General features: G+C 54.7%; 1 protein-coding gene across 16 annotated transcripts in view; it reads right to left on the reverse strand.

The window, feature by feature from the left end:
• Positions 1-18,279, reverse strand: part of MYT1L (myelin transcription factor 1 like) — a 548,393-nt gene that overhangs the window by 10,958 nt on the left and 519,156 nt on the right. For all 16 annotated transcript variants that reach the window (XM_039461349.2, XM_039461322.2, XM_074393446.1 and 13 more), the window contains one exon: positions 9,024-9,115. In XM_039461349.2, the coding sequence (XP_039317283.1) occupies positions 9,024-9,115 (92 nt within the window). The remainder of the gene's footprint in view (positions 1-9,023; positions 9,116-18,279) is intronic.

Genomic DNA, 18,279 nt, shown 5'->3' on the forward strand with positions numbered 1-18,279 from the left:
GCACACCAGTCCTTTGTAAGGCAGAGGAGGGAGACAGAGAAATGCCAGGGAAGGATTGGCAGGTCACAGCTGCTCTCTCGGCCCATGAGATTCTGGAGGATGAGGGGCTGTGGAAGAGGAAGGCCTAATTTTGTAGAACTGTCCACAGCCACATCCCTGGGACATACTGTGAGTCCCCAGAAACATGTGCCTAGGCATGAAGCCCACTCAGGAAGAGGAGGCCTCTGGGTGGGTGTGAAGACCCTCAGGGAGAGGAGGCCTCTGGGTGGGTGGGCTCATTTTCAGGGCTGGAGCTCCTTTCCCTAGCTTGCTTTCTGCTTTGACAGTCAAAGGAAAGAACAAAGCATGATCTTGTTTCCTTCTCTCCTAGAGACTGCCCCTGCCCCATCCCCTCAAAAAGTCACTAATGGTGCAACTTCAGCCAGGGTGCCAAGGCGCTAAGAGGCATCCAGCAAAGGTCTGCAAAAGCGTTCTGAAGGGAGACTCGCTAACAGAGTCAGGTCGGCGGCTCGGGCTGGGCTGAGTGCTCACGCATGATGAGATCACTCCACGGATAAAGAAAATAATATCACCTGTCGTGGGGACACATGAGAGGAAGCTCGTCCCTAAACTTTAAAAAGAAAGAAAAATACTTCAGAGCCAGAAGGGAACTTCAGGGACATGTAGAAAACCTGCTTTTCTTTCAGACAAATGCTCAAGAGAAAGAGCCAAAATCCAGTGCCAGGCCCTTCTCGGCCAGGTCAGTGCCCCGCGGTGGGCCCCGGTGACTTCTCTTTCCAGCACAGTGTCCAGGCCTCACACGCAGGGAAGCTGCTGAGCAGTCTTGTTACTCTGAAGGTGTAAAAGTGACCCCTGGAAAGGGTTTACCCTCAGGATAGGAAAGAAGAGAAGGCCGGGCGTGGTGGCGCCTGCCTGTAGTCCCTGCACTTTGGGAAGCCGAAGTGGGCAGATCACTTGAGCTCAGGAGTTCAAGACCAGCCTGGGCAACATAGTGAGACTTTGAATCTCTTAAAATATTTAAGGCCAGGCATAGTGGCACATACCTGTAATCCTAGCACTTTGGGAGGCAGAGGCAGGCAAATTGCTTGACCTCAGGAGTTTGAGGTGGCCTGGGCAACAAGACAAAACCCCATCTCTACCACCTCTATCAAAAATACGAAAATTAGCTGGGTGTGGTGGTACACATCTGTAGTTCCAGCTACTCAGGAGGCTGCAGTGGGAGGGTTGTTGAGCCCAGGAGGCGGAGGCTGCAGTAAGCCAAGATCGTGCTACTGCTCTCCAGCCTGGGTGACAGAGTGAGACCCTGTCCAAAAAAAAGAGAAAAAAGGAAAAAGAGAAGGATTGTCTTTTCCACACCTGTAGCAAGGGCAGCAGGAACACAGAGCCTCGGATGTGAAGAATGGCATCACAGCAGTGACACTGCATGCTGTGCCTCGGACCCCTGAAGAGCAGCAGAAAAGTCCCCTGGCCTTGCCTGGACTCGCTACACAGACAGAAATGACGGCTGAGCACACAGCTGTGCTCTGGGCGTTAGTAGGAGCCTCCTTGGTTCGGTGCGAACATGCCGGGAATTGACCGCACGGACTCAGCACACACCCGGACTTAGGAAGACCTGGGTGGGACCCACTTCCCCCACCCGCTCTCCCAGTGCCCTGCAGCTCGACTCTTTTACCCACGGAGGGACAGGCATGCATTAAGATCTGCAGCAGGGGAACCTGTTTCTGTCCTAAATCTTAGCACTACAGGAACGGTGTGTGCAGCAACTTGGGTGAAATGCAGGGACCTGGCTGAAGGCTGCCCAGCAGTAGGAGCTGGGCCCGGCGGGTGGGCGGCGACCCCGGGAGGCCCGTGTAGCGGCCGGTTTCCCGTGGTGACGCCCAGCTGTTGGTTCTTCCAGTTTATAGTCACAGACCAGCTGCTCGTCTTTAGCCCTCCGAGTTAGCGCTGGTTTTTCTGAATGAACCCCTTGCGTGCGGCAGTAATAGGGATGTCTGGTGCCCTAAAGGCCGACTCAGGCCCACCGACGACGAGGCGGTCAGCTGAGAAATCTGCCCACCGCTGCCCGGGGGAACCAGCCCAGGCGTGAACGGCCCTCCTCCAGGATCGCCAGGTCTCTCCATGCCCTCTTTCCTTTTCTGATTTGAACTGGCCTCCATAACCTAACTGCACTTCCTTCATGAATGGGGAACAAAGGGACGTGAACTCAAATCAATTTATTTAAGGATTTCCACTCGAATCCAGGGTTTTTTGGGGGTGAAATGCCCGCTAAGTATTTTGAAAACCACCCAGCATGTAGATGGAGCTCAGGCAGTGTTTTCTTTCTGGCAAGGAACACTGCTCCATAGTAACTGGGAAGTGAAGATTGGCTATCTCTCCTGGTGTCTCAAAGCGGGGTCCACACTGGGGGACCTTACGATGCTTGGGACTGCAGCCGTGGGAGAGAGTGTGAAGCTGGTCAGGGTATGCTGGAAGGCAGACACTGCCAGGCCTGGCCTGGGAGACAGGACGCTGGCTCCAGGGGCCCCAGCCTCTGAGGACACCTGTCAGGAAGCTGATGACTCTTCCGGTGAATGGTGGGATGAAGCCCAGTTGCTGGTTTCTCTAGTTCAGGCGTCCCCAAACTACGGCCCACGGGCCGCATGTGGCCCCCTGAAGCCATTTATCCGGCCCCCAACCCACCGCTGCCCTTCAGGAAGGGGCACCTCTTTCACTGGTGGTCAGTGAGAGGAGCACAGTATGTGGCGGCCCTCCAACAGTCTGAGGGACAGTGAACTGGCCCCTGTGTAAAAAGTTTGGGGACACCTGCTCTAGTTTATATTCACAGACCAACTGCTCGTCTTTATCCGTCCAAGTTGGTGTGTCCCTGTGTGCAGCGGTAATAGGAATGCTGCTGCTGGGAGAGGGAACCCTTCAGACCCGGGGACATTCAGGCTTATCAAGCTGTTCTCAGGACCAATCACAGTCAGATGAGAGGAGACTCCCGTGTCTGCAGCTGGGGGCCCCATGCCTGCCTGCTTGGGAGCTGCTCAGGTGTGGCTCAGTCTCGGTGGATTTGGGGAGGAGGTGCCCTTTGGTAAAGGTACAGCAGCCGGGCCCCGGGCTCTCCCAGGGCCAGCTTTCTAGAACAGATCTGTGCATCACAGGTCTGAGGGCCTTCAGCCCAGGCTGGCTCCTTTTAGGAATACAAAATTAGGGGTGCATCTTGTAAGTGTGAGCTGAGAAGGGGAGGCTGGGCTTCTGCTGAGAAGGGGACCAGTCAGCTCAGTGGCTACAGATTACAGCTGATCTAATTATTCCCAGGGGCTCTGCGCTGCAAAATCACCTGCACGCAGACTGAGAGAAGAATCCTTGCTTCTGGAAACACGGGGCCAGCCTCCTGCCGGCCTCTGGTCCCATTTTTGTCAATGGATCATTAAAAACCCCTGTTAATATGATTTGGCTGTGTCCTCACCAAAATCTCATCTTGAGTTTAATCCCCACATGTCGTGGGAGGGACGTGGGGGGAAGGAATCGAATCCTGGGAAAGGTTGCGTCCAAGCCTCTCGTGATACTGAGTTCTCCCAGTTACCTCCGAGCCTCTCATGATACTGAGTTCTCCCAGTTACCTCCGTGCTGCTCCTGATACTGAGTTCTCCCAGTTACCTCCGTGCTGCTCGTTCATGATACTGAGTTCTCCCAGTTACCTCCGTGCTGCTCGTGATACTGAGTTCTCCCAGTTACCTCCGTGCTGCTCCTGATACTGAGTTCTCCCAGTTACCTCCGTGCTGCTCGTTCATGATACTGAGTTCTCCCAGTTACCTCCGTGCTGCTCGTGATACTGAGTTCTCCCAGTTACCTCCATGCTGCTCGTGATACTGAGTTCTCCCAGTTACCTCCGTGCTGTTCATTCGTGATACTGAGTTCTCCCAGTTACCTCCGTGCTGCTCGTGATACTGAGTTCTCCCAGTTACCTCCATGACGCTCGTGATACTGAGTTCTCCCAGTTACCTCCGTGCTGCTCGTGATACTGAGTTCTCCCAGTTACCTCCGTGCTGCTCGTGATACTGAGTTCTCCCAGTTACCTCTGTGCTGTTCATTCGTGATACTGAGTTCTCCCAGTTACCTCCGTGCTGCTCGTGATACTGAGTTCTCCCAGTTACCTCCATGCTGCTCGTGATACTGAGTTCTCCCAGTTACCTCCGTGCTGTTCATTCGTGATACTGAGTTCTCCCAGTTACCTCCGTGCTGTTCATTCGTGATACTGAGTTCTCCCAGTTACCTCCGTGCTGCTTGTTCGTGATACTGAGTTCTCCCAGTTACCTCCGTGCTGCTCGTGATACTGAGTTCTCCCAGTTACCTCCATGCTGCTCGTGATACTGAGTTCTCCCAGTTACCTCCGTGCTGTTCATTCGTGATACTGAGTTCTCCCAGTTACCTCCGTGCTGTTCATTCGTGATACTGAGTTCTCCCAGTTACCTCCGTGCTGCTTGTTCGTGATACTGAGTTCTCCCAGTTACCTCCGTGCTGCTTGTTCGTGATACTGAGTTCTCCCAGTTACCTCCATGCTGCTCCTGATACTGAGTTCTCCCAGTTACCTCCGTGCTGTTCATTCGTGATACTGAGTTCTCCCAGTTACCTCCGTGCTGTTCATTCGTGATACTGAGTTCTCCCAGTTACCTCCATGCCGCTCGTGATACTGAGTTCTCCCAGTTACCTCCATGCTGCTCCTGATACTGAGTTCTCCCAGTTACCTCCGTGCTGTTCATTCGTGATACTGAGTTCTCCCAGTTACCTCCGTGCTGTTCATTCGTGATACTGAGTTCTCCCAGTTACCTCCATGCCGCTCCTGATACTGAGTTCTCCCAGTTACCTCCGTGCTGCTTGTTCGTGATACTGAGTTCTCCCAGTTACCTCCGTGCTGCTTGTTCATGATACTGAGTTCTCCCAGTTACATCCAGGCTGCTCCTGATACTGAGTTCTCCCAGTTACCTCCGTGCTGTTCATTCGTGATACTGAGTTCTCCCAGTTACCTCCGTGCTGTTCATTCGTGATACTGAGTTCTCCCAGTTACCTCCATGCCGCTCGTGATACTGAGTTCTCCCAGTTACCTCCATGCTGCTCCTGATACTGAGTTCTCCCAGTTACCTCCGTGCTGCTCCTGATACTGAGTTCTCCCAGTTACCTCCGTGCTGCTCGTGATACTGAGTTCTCCCAGTTACCTCCATGCTGCTCGTGATACTGAGTTCTCCCAGTTACCTCCATGCTGCTCGTTCGTGATACTGAGTTCTCCCAGTTACCTCCGTGCTGCTCATTCGTGATACTGAGTTCTCCCAGTTACCTCCGAGCCTCTCATGATACTGAGTTCTCCCAGTTACCTCCGAGCCTCTCATGATACTGAGTTCTCCCAGTTACCTCCGAGCCTCTCATGATACTGAGTTCTCCCAGTTACCTCCGTGCTGTTCCTGATACTGAGTTCTCCCAGTTACCTCCATGCTGCTCGTTCGTGATACTGAGTTCTCCCAGTTACCTCCGTGCTGTTCCTGATACTGAGTTCTCCCAGTTACCTCCATGCTACTCGTTCGTGATACTGAGTTCTCCCAGTTACCTCCGTGCTGCTCGTTCGTGATACTGAGTTCTCCCAGTTACCTCCGTGCTGTTCATTCGTGATACTGAGTTCTCCCAGTTACCTCCGTGCTGTTCATTCGTGATACTGAGTTCTCCCAGTTACCTCCATGCTGCTCCTGATACTGAGTTCTCCCAGTTACCTCCATGCTGCTCCTGATACTGAGTTCTCCCAGTTACCTCCGTGCTGCTCCTGATACTGAGTTCTCCCAGTTACCTCCGTGCTGCTTGTTCGTGATACTGAGTTCTCCCAGTTACCTCCATGCCGCTCGTGATACTGAGTTCTCCCAGTTACCTCCGTGCCGCTCGTGATACTGAGTTCTCCCAGTTACCTCCGTGCCGCTCGTGATGCTGAGTTCTCCCAGTTACCTCCGTGCCGCTCGTGATGCTGAGTTCTCCCAGTTACCTCCGTGCCGTTCGTGATACTGAGTTCTCCCAGTTACCTCCGTGCTGCTCGTGATACTGAGTTCTCCCAGTTACCTCCGTGCTGTTCGTGATACTGAGTTCTCCCAGTTACCTCCGTGCTGCTCGTGATACTGAGTTCTCCCAGTTACCTCCGTGCTGCTTGTTCGTGATACTGAGTTCTCCCAGTTACCTCCGTGCTGTTCGTGATACTGAGTTCTCCCAGTTACCTCCGTGCTGCTCGTGATACTGAGTTCTCCCAGTTACCTCCGTGCTGCTCGTGATACTGAGTTCTCCCAGTTACCTCCGTGCTGTTCGTGATACTGAGTTCTCCCAGTTACCTCCGTGCTGCTCGTGATACTGAGTTCTCCCAGTTACCTCCGTGCTGCTTGTTCGTGATACTGAGTTCTCCCAGTTACCTCCGTGCTGTTCGTGATACTGAGTTCTCCCAGTTACCTCCATGCCGCTCGTGATACTGAGTTCTCCCAGTTACCTCCGTGCTGCTCGTGATACTGAGTTCTCCCAGTTACCTCCGTGCTGCTCGTGATACTGAGTTCTCCCAGTTACCTCCGTGCTGTTTGTGATACTGAGTTCTCCCAGTTACCTCCGTGCTGTTCGTGATACTGAGTTCTCCCAGTTACCTCCGTGCTGTTCATTCGTGATACTGAGTTCTCCCAGTTACCTACATGCCGCTCGTGATACTGAGTTCTCCCAGTTACCTCCGTGCTGTTCGTGATACTGAGTTCTCCCAGTTACCTCCGTGCTGTTCATTCGTGATACTGAGTTCTCCCAGTTACCTCCGTGCTGTTCGTGATACTGAGTTCTCCCAGTTACCTCCGTGCTGTTCGTGATACTGAGTTCTCCCAGTTACCTCCATGCCGCTCGTGATACTGAGTTCTCCCAGTTACCTCCGTGCTGCTTGTTCGTGATACTGAGTTCTCCCAGTTACCTCCATGCTGCTCGTGATACTGAGTTCTCCCAGTTACCTCCGTGCTGTTCATTCGTGATACTGAGTTCTCCCAGTTACCTCCGTGCTGCTCGTGATACTGAGTTCTCCCAGTTACCTCCATGCCGCTCGTGATACTGAGTTCTCCCAGTTACCTCCGTGCTGCTCGTGATACTGAGTTCTCCCAGTTACCTCCATGCCGCTCGTGATACTGAGTTCTCCCAGTTACCTCCGTGCTGCTTGTTTGTGATACTGAGTTCTCCCGGTTACCTCCGTGCTGCTTGTTCGTGATACTGAGTTCTCCCAGTTACCTCCATGCTGCTCGTGATACTGAGTTCTCCCAGTTACCTCCATGCTGCTCGTGATACTGAGTTCTCCCAGTTACCTCCATGCTGCTCGTGATACTGAGTTCTCCCAGTTACCTCCGTGCTGCTTGTTCGTGATACTGAGTTCTCCCAGTTACCTCCGTGCCACTCCTGATACTGAGTTCTCCCAGTTACCTCCGTGCCACTCCTGATACTGAGTTCTCCTAGTTACCTCTGTGCTGTTCGTGATACGGAGTTCCCCCAGTTACCTCCGAGCTGTTCGTGATACTCAGTTCCCCTAGTTACCTCTGTGCTGTTCGTTCGTGATACTCAGTTCCCCCAGTTACCTCCGAGCCATTCGTGATACTGAGTTCCCCAGTGTCTCTGGTTTTACTAGGGCTTTTCTCACTTCACTCTGCACCTCTCTCTCCTGCTGCCTTGTGAAGTAGGACGCGTTTGCTGCCCCTTCTGCCATGAGTGTAGGTTTCCTGCGACCTCCCAGCCGTGTAGAATTGTGAGTCATCAATCCTCTTTCCTTTATAAATGACACAGTCTTGGGTATTTCTTCACGGCAGTGTGAGATGGACTCATATGCCTATTTTGTGTGTGCTCCCATTTAAAGACAACTTATTTAATAGATAATGTGGATTCCTTAACATTGATCTCACGGCCACCAGTCACAACGGTGACTCCTGTCTGCAGGGAGCCTGGCTAACAGGCATGGTTTCCCTGCAGGCACATCACAGCCCCCTGCACTGAGGGAAACCAGACACTTTGGCTGTTTATCTGGGGGCAGGTGACACAGCAAAGTCACCGACCAAAAGGGCAAAATACATAACACAGGGTGCTAAACAGACCGCGGGAAGGACCCTTATTTAGCCTGAGACAAGAGGGCCGAGCCTTGCCTTGTCCCACCTCTGCTGGGAAACCCAGGTGTCCCCTGCTCTGTGAACGCACAGGAGTAACTACACAAGCACCGAGATCATTGCCTGTGACTGCAGAGGAATTTCAGCAGGGAGGTGAACTTGCAAACAGGGTCGCCGGATCATGAGGGGGCTGTGGCTGTTTCTAAGGCCTTACTGGCCCTCCTCTCTCCTGCTCCTCCAGAGGCCCCCAGTCTTTCTCTGCAGAATTCTTTTAATTTTTAATTTTAATTTTTTTTTAAAGGCAGGGTTTCACCATGTTGGTCAGGTATTGAACTCCTGACCTCAGGTGATCTGCCCGCCTTGGCCTCCAAAGTGCCTCGATTACAGGCGTGAGGCACCGCGCCCGGCCTCCTCTGCAGAATTCTTTACACACCTGTGTCAGTTGGTGGCAAGAGAGACCCTCAGAACAAAACAGATTTGCAGGTGGAATCAAGAAAACCAGGTACCAGACGTGCAAGAGTGAGGGGAGGGGGGAGGGGGCCGTCCTTGTTATCTGTGGCCTGGGGGTCCCAAAGCTGCTTTTGGGTGGAGAAACCCAGGATGAGAGCCTGAGGGACACAGGCAGAAATGTGGGCGCCCTGAGGTTCCAGGGAGCCGGAGAGACCCTCAGGACTCGGGCTTGTGATGCTGGTGAGTAGTGAAGTCCGTGAAGCAGGGAGATGGTTTTGAGAAAGGCTGCTTTCTTCTCAAGTTATTTAGCTTTATAGATGATAGGGCCAGCATCATCCCTGCCTCTGCTTTCTAAGAAAAGTGTGCCGTAATGGTTAAAGGACACAGAGCTGGTGTGGCCATGCCCACTGGGCATTCCTGGACGTGTGTGCCCCGAGGGCTGGGGGTGCTCACCGTTGCTGGCTCGCTGTTTGATGGTCAGCATCTGCTCTCCAGAAAGCTTTGCCTTCTTCATCGCTGACGTGGCTCTTGGGCATCCTGACAAGCTGTGGACGAGACATGGGACGGCCATTAGTCAACTGTCTGATGCCCCCAGCCCTGCAGGGAAGCGGTGGTGAGCAAGGCATAGAAGAGCATTATTTTATTAGGTCGGTTGCCAGCAAAGGCTGTCTGAAATTGAGAAAAAGGAAAAAGACCGATGCGCACAGTATGACCAGTTACGCACACCTGGGGTTCGTGTACGTGCGTGCATGTGTGTGTGTCCGTGCACTCACGCACGTGCTGTGTGCCAGTCGTGGGCACTCGGCTGGGGCTGCCTCTCGTGCAGGTTCTGGGAGTAGGGCGCTGAGATGGGAGGAATCCTGCCCTGTGCTGCAGAACTTTCGGAGCTTTTCGGAACTTTTATAGAGGGACACAATTGCTTAAGAATCTTCTTTATTATGGAAAGCATCAAGCTTCTAGAAAGGGTGGGTTTAAAAGTTAATTTCAAATGTATGAAAGTAGAGAGAGCAGAAGAGGGAACTCACCCCCGAGTCCAGTCGCTATCTCTCACGGCAAGTCACCTGGGCTCCTCCTGCTCCCCCAGCCTCAGATGCGAACGCAGGGTACAACAACCTTATCCCACCCCCACATTTTAGCCAGCTTTCTAATGTCACCAACTATTCAGCCTGTTTTCAAACTTCTGGTGTCTCTTCACTTTTCTCAGCTGCTGGTTTGTCGGCCCCAGCGCTCCACAGTGCATGTGGTAGATGCGGCTGGCGGACTCCGGGGCAGGAAGGGGCCTCTGCCTCCTTTTCTATCTGTCCTTCTGGGTGTGTGCTAACGATGGCATGTCCTGTGTGCAGAGCGCCTCTTCCCCGCAGTCCATGCCCCGGCTTCCTCACGAGTTCTCGGCCTCTGAGGGGCCTTCCCTCCCTCCCAGGGGCTCCTGGACATACCCAGCCCAGGGTCAACCGGTGGCCTCACTGTGCTAAAGGCCAGGGGCCACCTGGTCTTAACTATGGGGGAGGTGAAAAACTTCTGCATATAACGTTGTTGTCGTTGAGACGGGGCTCGCTCTGTTGACCAGGCTGGAGTGCAGTGATTCTCCTGCCTCAGCCTTGTGAGAAGCTGGGATTACAGGCATCTGCCACTACGCCCGGCTAATTTTTGTATTTTTAGTAGAGACGGGGTTTTGCCATGTTGGCCAGGCTGGTCTCGAACTCCTGACCTCAGGTGATCTGCCCACCTTGGTCTCCCAAAGTGCTGGGATTACAGGCCTGAGCCACCGTGCCCGGCCTACAATGTTTCATGTATGTATATGACATACGTGTTTATGCTCTGTATGTCCGTAATATCCCTTTCACTTGTATATTAAGTGCTAGTGGACCCTGTCCATGAGTGGTGTGGTGACGTGTTAGGGATACATCTAGAAACACTCTGTACTGGTGCAGGTGACGTGGGAAAACATTTTCACTGTACTTCATCCACACCACAGGTCTAAGCTGTGATTTTTTTATGTGCTGTTTGCACCTCACAACTATATTAGAATATTCATAAAATTCTAAAAAATCATTGCCGTTGCCTGACTGTGTCCCCTGAAAATCCATACACTGAAATCCTGCCCCCATCGTGACAGTGTGAGGAGGAGGGGCTTGCGGGAGGTGACGAAGCCCTGCGTAAGGAGCCCTCGTGATGGGAGCTGGGCCCTCACAACAGGGACCCAAAGAGCCCCTTCAGCCCCTCTCCCGTGTGAGGACAGAGTGACAAGGCACAGCTCTCACCGGACACCGAAACTGCTGGAGCCCTGGTCCTGGAATTCCCGTCTCCAGAACTTAGAGGAATACATTTCTGGTTTCTACGCTGCCTGAGGTGTGGTATCTGTGTTTGCAGCCCTGGAACATCTAAGACGATCCCCAGTATTTGCTGGGGAAGCCCCAGGAACAGACACCTCTGGGAGCCAGGTGGCATGGTAGGGTGGGCACGGTGGTGCCCTGGCTTCTCCTGCTCACCCCAACTGCAACCCCGGGAATCCGACAGTCCCTGAGAGAGTCCTGGCTCGTGGTTCCCTTTGCTGTTTATCCTTGTTCATTCATTCAGTGCTAGATGTTGGTACTGCTGCTCTCTGATGGGGCCTCCAACCCTGGCTGCTGCTGTTTTCATAGGAAATCCCTGTGCCCTTCAAGCTCTCTTTAGTGTGGGAGTGAACAAACCCCTCCGTTTCCTGAGGAAATAGACTCCTCTTCAGGCCTCCCTGATGGGGCCTGGCAGTGGTCCCGCTCTGGGGCACCCCTCCTGGGCCCCCTCCTCCCTCCCCAGCAGATGGCAGCAGGACGCCCTGCAAGTCCAGCCGGAGCGGGCACCCGCACTTCTGCTTCCCTCGCTTCTCCGTAAATCCACCTCTCATGGTGGGCTGAAGATTTTCATTTGTAGAGTACGAAGTTCTCCACAGATCTGTTAAGGCGCTCCTAAAACAGGACGCTTGGATTTTAAGGTGACTTTCCCCTTCCGGCGGCTGGATGCACGGAGCCTGAGGCACAGGGTTTCCTGCAGCCAGGTAGACTCTGCAGTCAGGTGGTTACATCCGGCAAGTCCTTTGTGAAGCCGGGAGGCCCATCAACCTCACCCTGTGCAAACACACACAGGACGTGGAGCTGGCTAGGAGAGACTTACACATTCCTGCTTGCTCACTTGTGAAATGAGAATAAAGTAGTGAATGGACTGTGTTTGTAAAGTTTAATGAGAAGAAAGTATATTCTTGAGGGCAAGAATTAAAATGCACTTTTTTGTTCACGGCTCTGTATTCCCATGAGGGGATGGTGCTGGAGACAGGACAGGTGCCTGGCGACGGTTTCTGAAAGAATAGAATGCCAGAATGCAATTTGCGGAGGCTCAGGGTGAGTGTGAGTGCACCCAGGACCTGGAAGATGCTGGCTGAGCCCTCAGAGATGCCTGCCGCAGGGTTTTGCTGGACCAAGTTAAAAGAAGACTCTGAGCGCAGCTGCCACCTCTCCTGGTTGGTCTACGGCGCATGTGGCCCGGCCCTGCTCAGTGTGATCCTCAGAAATGCAGGGAGCGGCTCCCATCTTCTGCTCCTGAACCTCCCTGGCATTTTCCACTTGCCTTCTGTTTGTGAATGGTATTGAGGGGCCAGGAGCTGCAGGTGGGGAGACAGGGAGGGCCACACAGACCTGCCTCCTCCTCCTCGCCATCTGTGTGCACCTGAGACCCCTCCCTTCCGTCACTGCCTCAGTCCAGGCCTGTGCTTCTCCCTCAGTGCGATCCCTGGGCCTCAGCCCGGGTCCCATCCACTCTGTCCCACAGTTGAGAAATGGCCCCAGGGGCTCAGCTGTGACTGCTCCTCACCCCCCAGGAGAGCTTCCAGCAGCTTCTCTGAGAGCAGCTGCCAATGCTAGGGTTATCTCCTAGAGCAGGGGTCCCCAGGCCGGGGCCATGCCCTGTTAGGAGCCCAGCCGCACAGCGGGGGTGAGCAGTGGGCTAGCCAGGGAGCTTTCTCACCTGCGCTCCGCCTCCTGTCCATCAGCAGCTCAGGAACGCATTCAGTCCTCACGGGAGTGCACACCCTACTGTGAGCTGTGCCTGCCGAGGATCTGGGTGGCCTGCTCCTTATGAGAATCCAATGCCTGATGATCCGAGGTGGACCGGTTTCATCCAGAAACCATCCCACCCTTTTTCCGTGGAAAAATTATCTTTCATGAAACTGGACTCTTGTGCCAAAAGGTTGGGGGCGCCGTCCTAGGCAGCCTTTGTGACGGGCTCTTCGCACCTGTGCCACCTCCACTGCCTGCTTGCAGGTTCCCCAGGCTCAGGGTCTTCTCTGCCTTTCAGTGAATGCCCCTGGCACTCCCACTTGAGTGTGCTGTCCTGCCTCATCCCATCCAACTGACCTCCCGACTCTTCACTGTTCTGCCCACAAAGCAGGGCTGCGCGAGGAGGCCCCCCTGGCGCTGCCTTCCTCGAGTGCCCCGCGCCCTGGAGCGCAGCCTCCGGGACGTGGATGCGGCAGTTCACATCCTTGGTTATTTTTCCCTCTTCTGCTCATCTAAGACTGCTTCCTGGAAAGCCGAGCACGTATCCCGGTGTCCAGGAGCCTTTGTAGATGGGACGTGTTTACTAAAAACCCACAGAATGGAACGTGGAAATGGACTGACGTTGTCAATGATTTTTTTCTTGAGGATTCCGCTTCTGCAGAAGCTGCCTCCAGCCTCCCTTCCAGCCTCCACCTCACTGGGGGTAGGGAGCTTCCCAGGCCCTTCCTCTTTCATGGGTCTTGCTGCAGAATTTTTAAAGATCTGCTCACATCTCACTTTCTCTTTCCCGCAGTGGACTAAATGCTTGCAGGATTGCAGGGGCGGGCCTGGCGGAGAGCGCTAACCCACGAACCAGCAGCTCCTTAGCAGTGGCGCAGAGAGCAGAACCTCGTTCCCCTGGCTCTGCTCCAGGCTCGCTTGTGGGGATTCTTGTTACCCGCAGTCTAGATCTCCAGGCAGAAGTGGAGGGCGGGCTGGGAAGTCAGTCCTGCTTCCACTGCTGACTCATCCCAGGGCCCTCTCTCTAAGCCTGGGTGTTTCATTGGTAAAATGGGAATTAAAAAAAGCAAACACAGTTCCCTGCCTCATAGAAATATTTTGAAGGTTGAATGTAGAAAAAGGAAATAAATGAAAACAACCATGAGAGGTAGACGTTGGGCTAGCCAGGCCTGGGAGAACAGCTGAGATCCGGTCCTGTAGAATCACGCTCTGTGAGTTCCCGCCGCCGCAGGTCTGGCTCTGTGGGGACACAGCTGAGAGCCCAAGGCGAGGCCTCTCTGTGGCTGGGCTTGGTGACACAGCTCCCAGGGCCTGGCTTGCTGCTGGGGATGTCTCTGCCGCCTTCACTGACCAGCACCAACAGGCCCCTTCCCTGTCCTCTCTGTGGCCGGGGTCCCTCCTCAACCCCACTCGTCACGGGGGTGCATTTCCTTCCTCTGTGGCTCTTTCCTCAAGATGCTGTTGGTTCCACCCTGGCAGGGGCATCCCTTGTGTCCTTTCCACCCTCTCCACTCAGAATCTCGGCGTGTGCCTGGGACACTGTGGGCCCTGGAGGAACATCTGTCACGTGGATAAAATAGGAAGGACATGGTCCTACCTCCCAGTGGTCAGGAAGCAAGGGGAGTCGAGGCGCGGAGCCGCTTTCCGGCCCTGATTCTGAGGAGGGAAGTGTGGGGGTGCAGCCCCCAGGGTGGACCTCCGTGGAACCCTAACAGACACCCCCTCCTCACACCCGCCCCCAGAACTCCTGGCCACTCCGCAGCAGTCAGCCAGGCCAGTGTCCCAGACTGCCTGGCCCATCTCTCCTTTTCCTGTATTTCATCTTTTCTAGAATTATTTTTTGTCTCTTCTTAGCCATAGGTCGCTTTTCCTGCTTTCAAACCTTTCAATGGGGGAGCGGCTCTGGGTGTCCAGGTGCCAGGCACACAGCACCGCTCTGTGGTTCCAGATGCCCAGGTGCCAGGCACACAGCACCACTCCATGGCTCCGGGTGTCCAGGTGCCAGGCACAGAGCACCGTTCTGTGGCTCCAGATGTGCGGGTGCCAGGCACACAGCATGGCACCATGGAACCGTGCGCAGCGCCTGTGGGTCAGCACAGTTCATCCACAAGGGAACACTCTGGCAGAGTTACATCTTACAAAAATATTTTAATAGAGACCAGGTCCCACTGTGTTGCCCAGGCTAGTCTTGAACTCCTGATCTCAAGCGACCCTCCTGCCTCAGCCTCCAAAGTGCTAGGATTACAGGTATGAGCGATCACACCCAGCATTTTTGTTGTTGTTAAGAAATAAAACTGAAATTTTGACGGCTTAACATCCATGTTAAAATGGTGTTTGGATCACCTGAGCTTCGCTGGAGGAATCAGCAAACGAACCAGAAGCACTTGGGAAAATGGTCCAGGCCCCGGACAGCAGTTCCCGGTTCAGGAGCAGAGCTCCCCACCCGCCACCAGGTTCCCAGGAACGTCAGGGTCGGGTAGGGGGGGCCGGAGAGGAGAGAAGGAGGAACGCTCGAGCCCCCAGCACCCTCATGGTGCCTCCTCACTCCTGCTTCAGATCCAGCCGAGGAGCCGGCCCAGCAGAGAGGAGAGCGCCTGAGGATCGAGGATGCTCCCGGCAGATTCTTCCACAGCTTAAAACCGTGGCCAAAAGCAGCCGCTGCGGCTACCCCAGGACTGAGGCGCAGAAAATGAGGACAGGCACGCCGCCGTGACAGACACGTCACCGTCACAGACACGCTGCCGTCAGGGACACGCCGCCGTCACGGACACTCCGCCGTCAAAGACATGTCGCCGTCACGGACACGCCACAATCAAAGACACATCACCGTCATGGACACGCTGCTGTCACGGACACGCCGCTGTCACGGACACGCCGCTGTCACGGACACGTCACCGTCACGGACACATCACCGTCACGGACACGCCGCCGTCACGGACACGTCACCGTCACGGACACGCCGCCGTCACGGACACGTCACCGTCACGGACACGTCACCGTCACAGACACGTCACCATCACGGACACGGCGCCGTCACAGACATGCCACCGTCACGGACACGTCACCGTCACGGACATGCCACCGTCACGGACACGTCACCGTCACGGACATGCCACCATCAAAGACATATCACCGTCACAGACACGCTGCTGTCATGGACACGCTGCCGTCACAGACACGTCACCATCACGGACACGTCACCGTGACAGACATGTCACTGTCACGGACACGTCACCGTCATGGACACGCTGCCATCACGGACACGCCGCCGTCAAAGACACGTCACCGCACAGACAGGTCACCATCACGGACACGCCGCTGTCACAGACACGTCACCGTCACGGACACGCCACATGGTCCGCTGCTTTGCGTCGACTTCAGGGAGACCCGTCACCCGTGTTCTCTGGCAGCAGGCACCTCTGGGTGGCCCTGTCTGTTCCCAGGTCCCAGGGTGCGCACTGGGCCTCACTGCCCAGCTGGACCCAGGCCTGCCTTGCAGGCTGAGAGGCACACAGAGGACCCCAGGGCCCTGCCAGGTGCTTCTGTCCCAGGCTGCACCCTGCTGTCAGCAGCACCCAGGGGCCCCTGCAGACGCTGTGCTCCGGGGGCCACACACGGGGCCTCCTCCTCTCCTCCCTGTGGGGCCTTCGCTCCTGAAACCACGCAGTGCGGTCAGAAGGCGGCTCCCACTGGGAGGTGGGCACTGGGGCACTTGTCCACCTTCAGGTCAAAAAGGCCCACTTTCTCATGGCTGGATTAAAAGGTTCCTCACTGAGCATCAACAGTCATATCTATCAGGGATCTCCCCTCCCGACGTCTGCCTTGCAGACAAAGGAACGGAACTGAGTTATGTGCAGTGAATTAAGTACATGGGAGAAAACCGCCCAGAGGACCCTCTGGGAAGCAGCGGCCACTGGTGCCAGGACGCAGGTCCCCGGATGGGGGGCGGGGCGCCACACGGCCAGAAAGTGCAGAGTCCACATTCCTGGACCCACGCTGAGGTTCCACACCGGCTTTGCCCACAGTCTCACGCTGCTTCTCTTCACTTTCAGTTCATAAAACTGCCTGCTGGGAACGACAAGGAATGGTATTATTTAAGGAGCGGGAGCCTCCAGCAAGAGTTTGGGAAACTAAATTAGGAAACAAAGATAGGTCCGAAGAATGATGCATTCCGTCCAAACGCAGCTGTGTCTGCCGCCAATTCCAGTCCAGTGACCACACCACCCGCTCGGGTCCAATCTGGAAGCAAGCCCTGTGGGCAGGCCCCACGTGGCCCTGGTGGGTGATGGAGGCCCCAGAGTAGGGGCAGTGCCATCTAGTGGTTGCAGGGGGCTCAGGGACGGCGGGGCGGCGGGGGGTGGGGGTGGGGGGGTCGTGCTGGCCAGGGCTCTTAGGGAAAGTCCACACACCTGGCTCAGCCAGGGAAGTCAGCCCAGGGCTGGTCTGGGGTGGTGGGAGGGCGCTTACTATTTTATTCACACCTTAGTTCTGAACACGAGACCCAGCAGCCTGCTACAGAAACTTCTCCAATTAAAGCCAAGGGCTGCTGACTGTAGGTTTGGAAGTCACCAACTTTCAGTGCGGGGAAGTTCCGGGCAGCAAGCAGTTAAGCGGCTGCTCCACCCGCTCCCCAGGCCCCAGACGTCTGGCACCAGGCGCCAGCACCAGGAATTCCAGATGAAGGTTCCAGGGGAAAGCTTTAGAAGGGCTTCAAACTGAGACAGGGGAGGCCCTGACATTTTTATCAGGACATCAGCCCAGAAGGGCCTTTTTCTGAAGAACATCACAGTTGGAAAAAACTAAATAAGTGAAACTTTCAAAGGGGGATATACTTAACAAGACACCGAGACGCAGGGGGAACCGTTCATTGGGAAGAAACGTAAGTAATTTGAGAGGAGGTGGGGGTGTGTGTAGAAACTCTGCCTTCCCTGGAACGTGCTGGGATGAGAACTCAGGACAAAGAGTCCCAGGTGGGAAAAGCCCAGCCAGGAGCGCCTGCAATTCAGTGTCCTCTGAAAATCAGTTCCGCACAGCCAGGGCAAACAGTTTCCTTTACACTGAGTGTCACTCTACTAATGTTTTATTTCTTTTACCATTCAGTATTCCACCATTACCATGATCATACTCTAACTATATAATAAATCACATATATGAGACACATACGCTCTGGGTGCATACATACAATATTACTGTATATTTCAATCCTATTCTTATCATTCATTGAGTCATGAAGACTGAAAGCATCTCAATAAGCAAACATGGTTGGGGATGGCAGCCACAGCCTCTCCTGCGTTTGCCAGATCCCCATGAGAGCAGCTCTTCTGTGGTTTGCTTCCTGGACTCTGGCCCGGGGGGGGCATGTGTGAGGAAGGGCAGAAGGGTGTTCTCTGAGCCATGTGACATTTCTGCCTCTGACTGTTTATCAGATCTGCTTCCATCTCAGTGGGAAGCGATGCCATTGTGATCCCTTCTCAAGCCAAGATCCAGAATTTGGAGTTTTTTCCCCTAAAAACATTCTGTGCCTAACAGGGTGCTCTGAAGCCATGGAGAGAGGGAGGCGTTTCCAGGACAGTGACTTCTGTGCCAAGCGGAGGACTCAGTCATAGTCACACTGGCAGGTGGTGCAGGAAGGGCAGCTGTGGGGGCTGTGTGACCACCCAGATGGCCCCCAGCCCCGCCGG

The sequence above is a fragment of the Saimiri boliviensis genome, chromosome 1 (genome assembly GCF_048565385.1).
Source record: "Saimiri boliviensis isolate mSaiBol1 chromosome 1, mSaiBol1.pri, whole genome shotgun sequence".
Lineage (NCBI taxonomy): Eukaryota > Metazoa > Chordata > Mammalia > Primates > Cebidae > Saimiri > Saimiri boliviensis.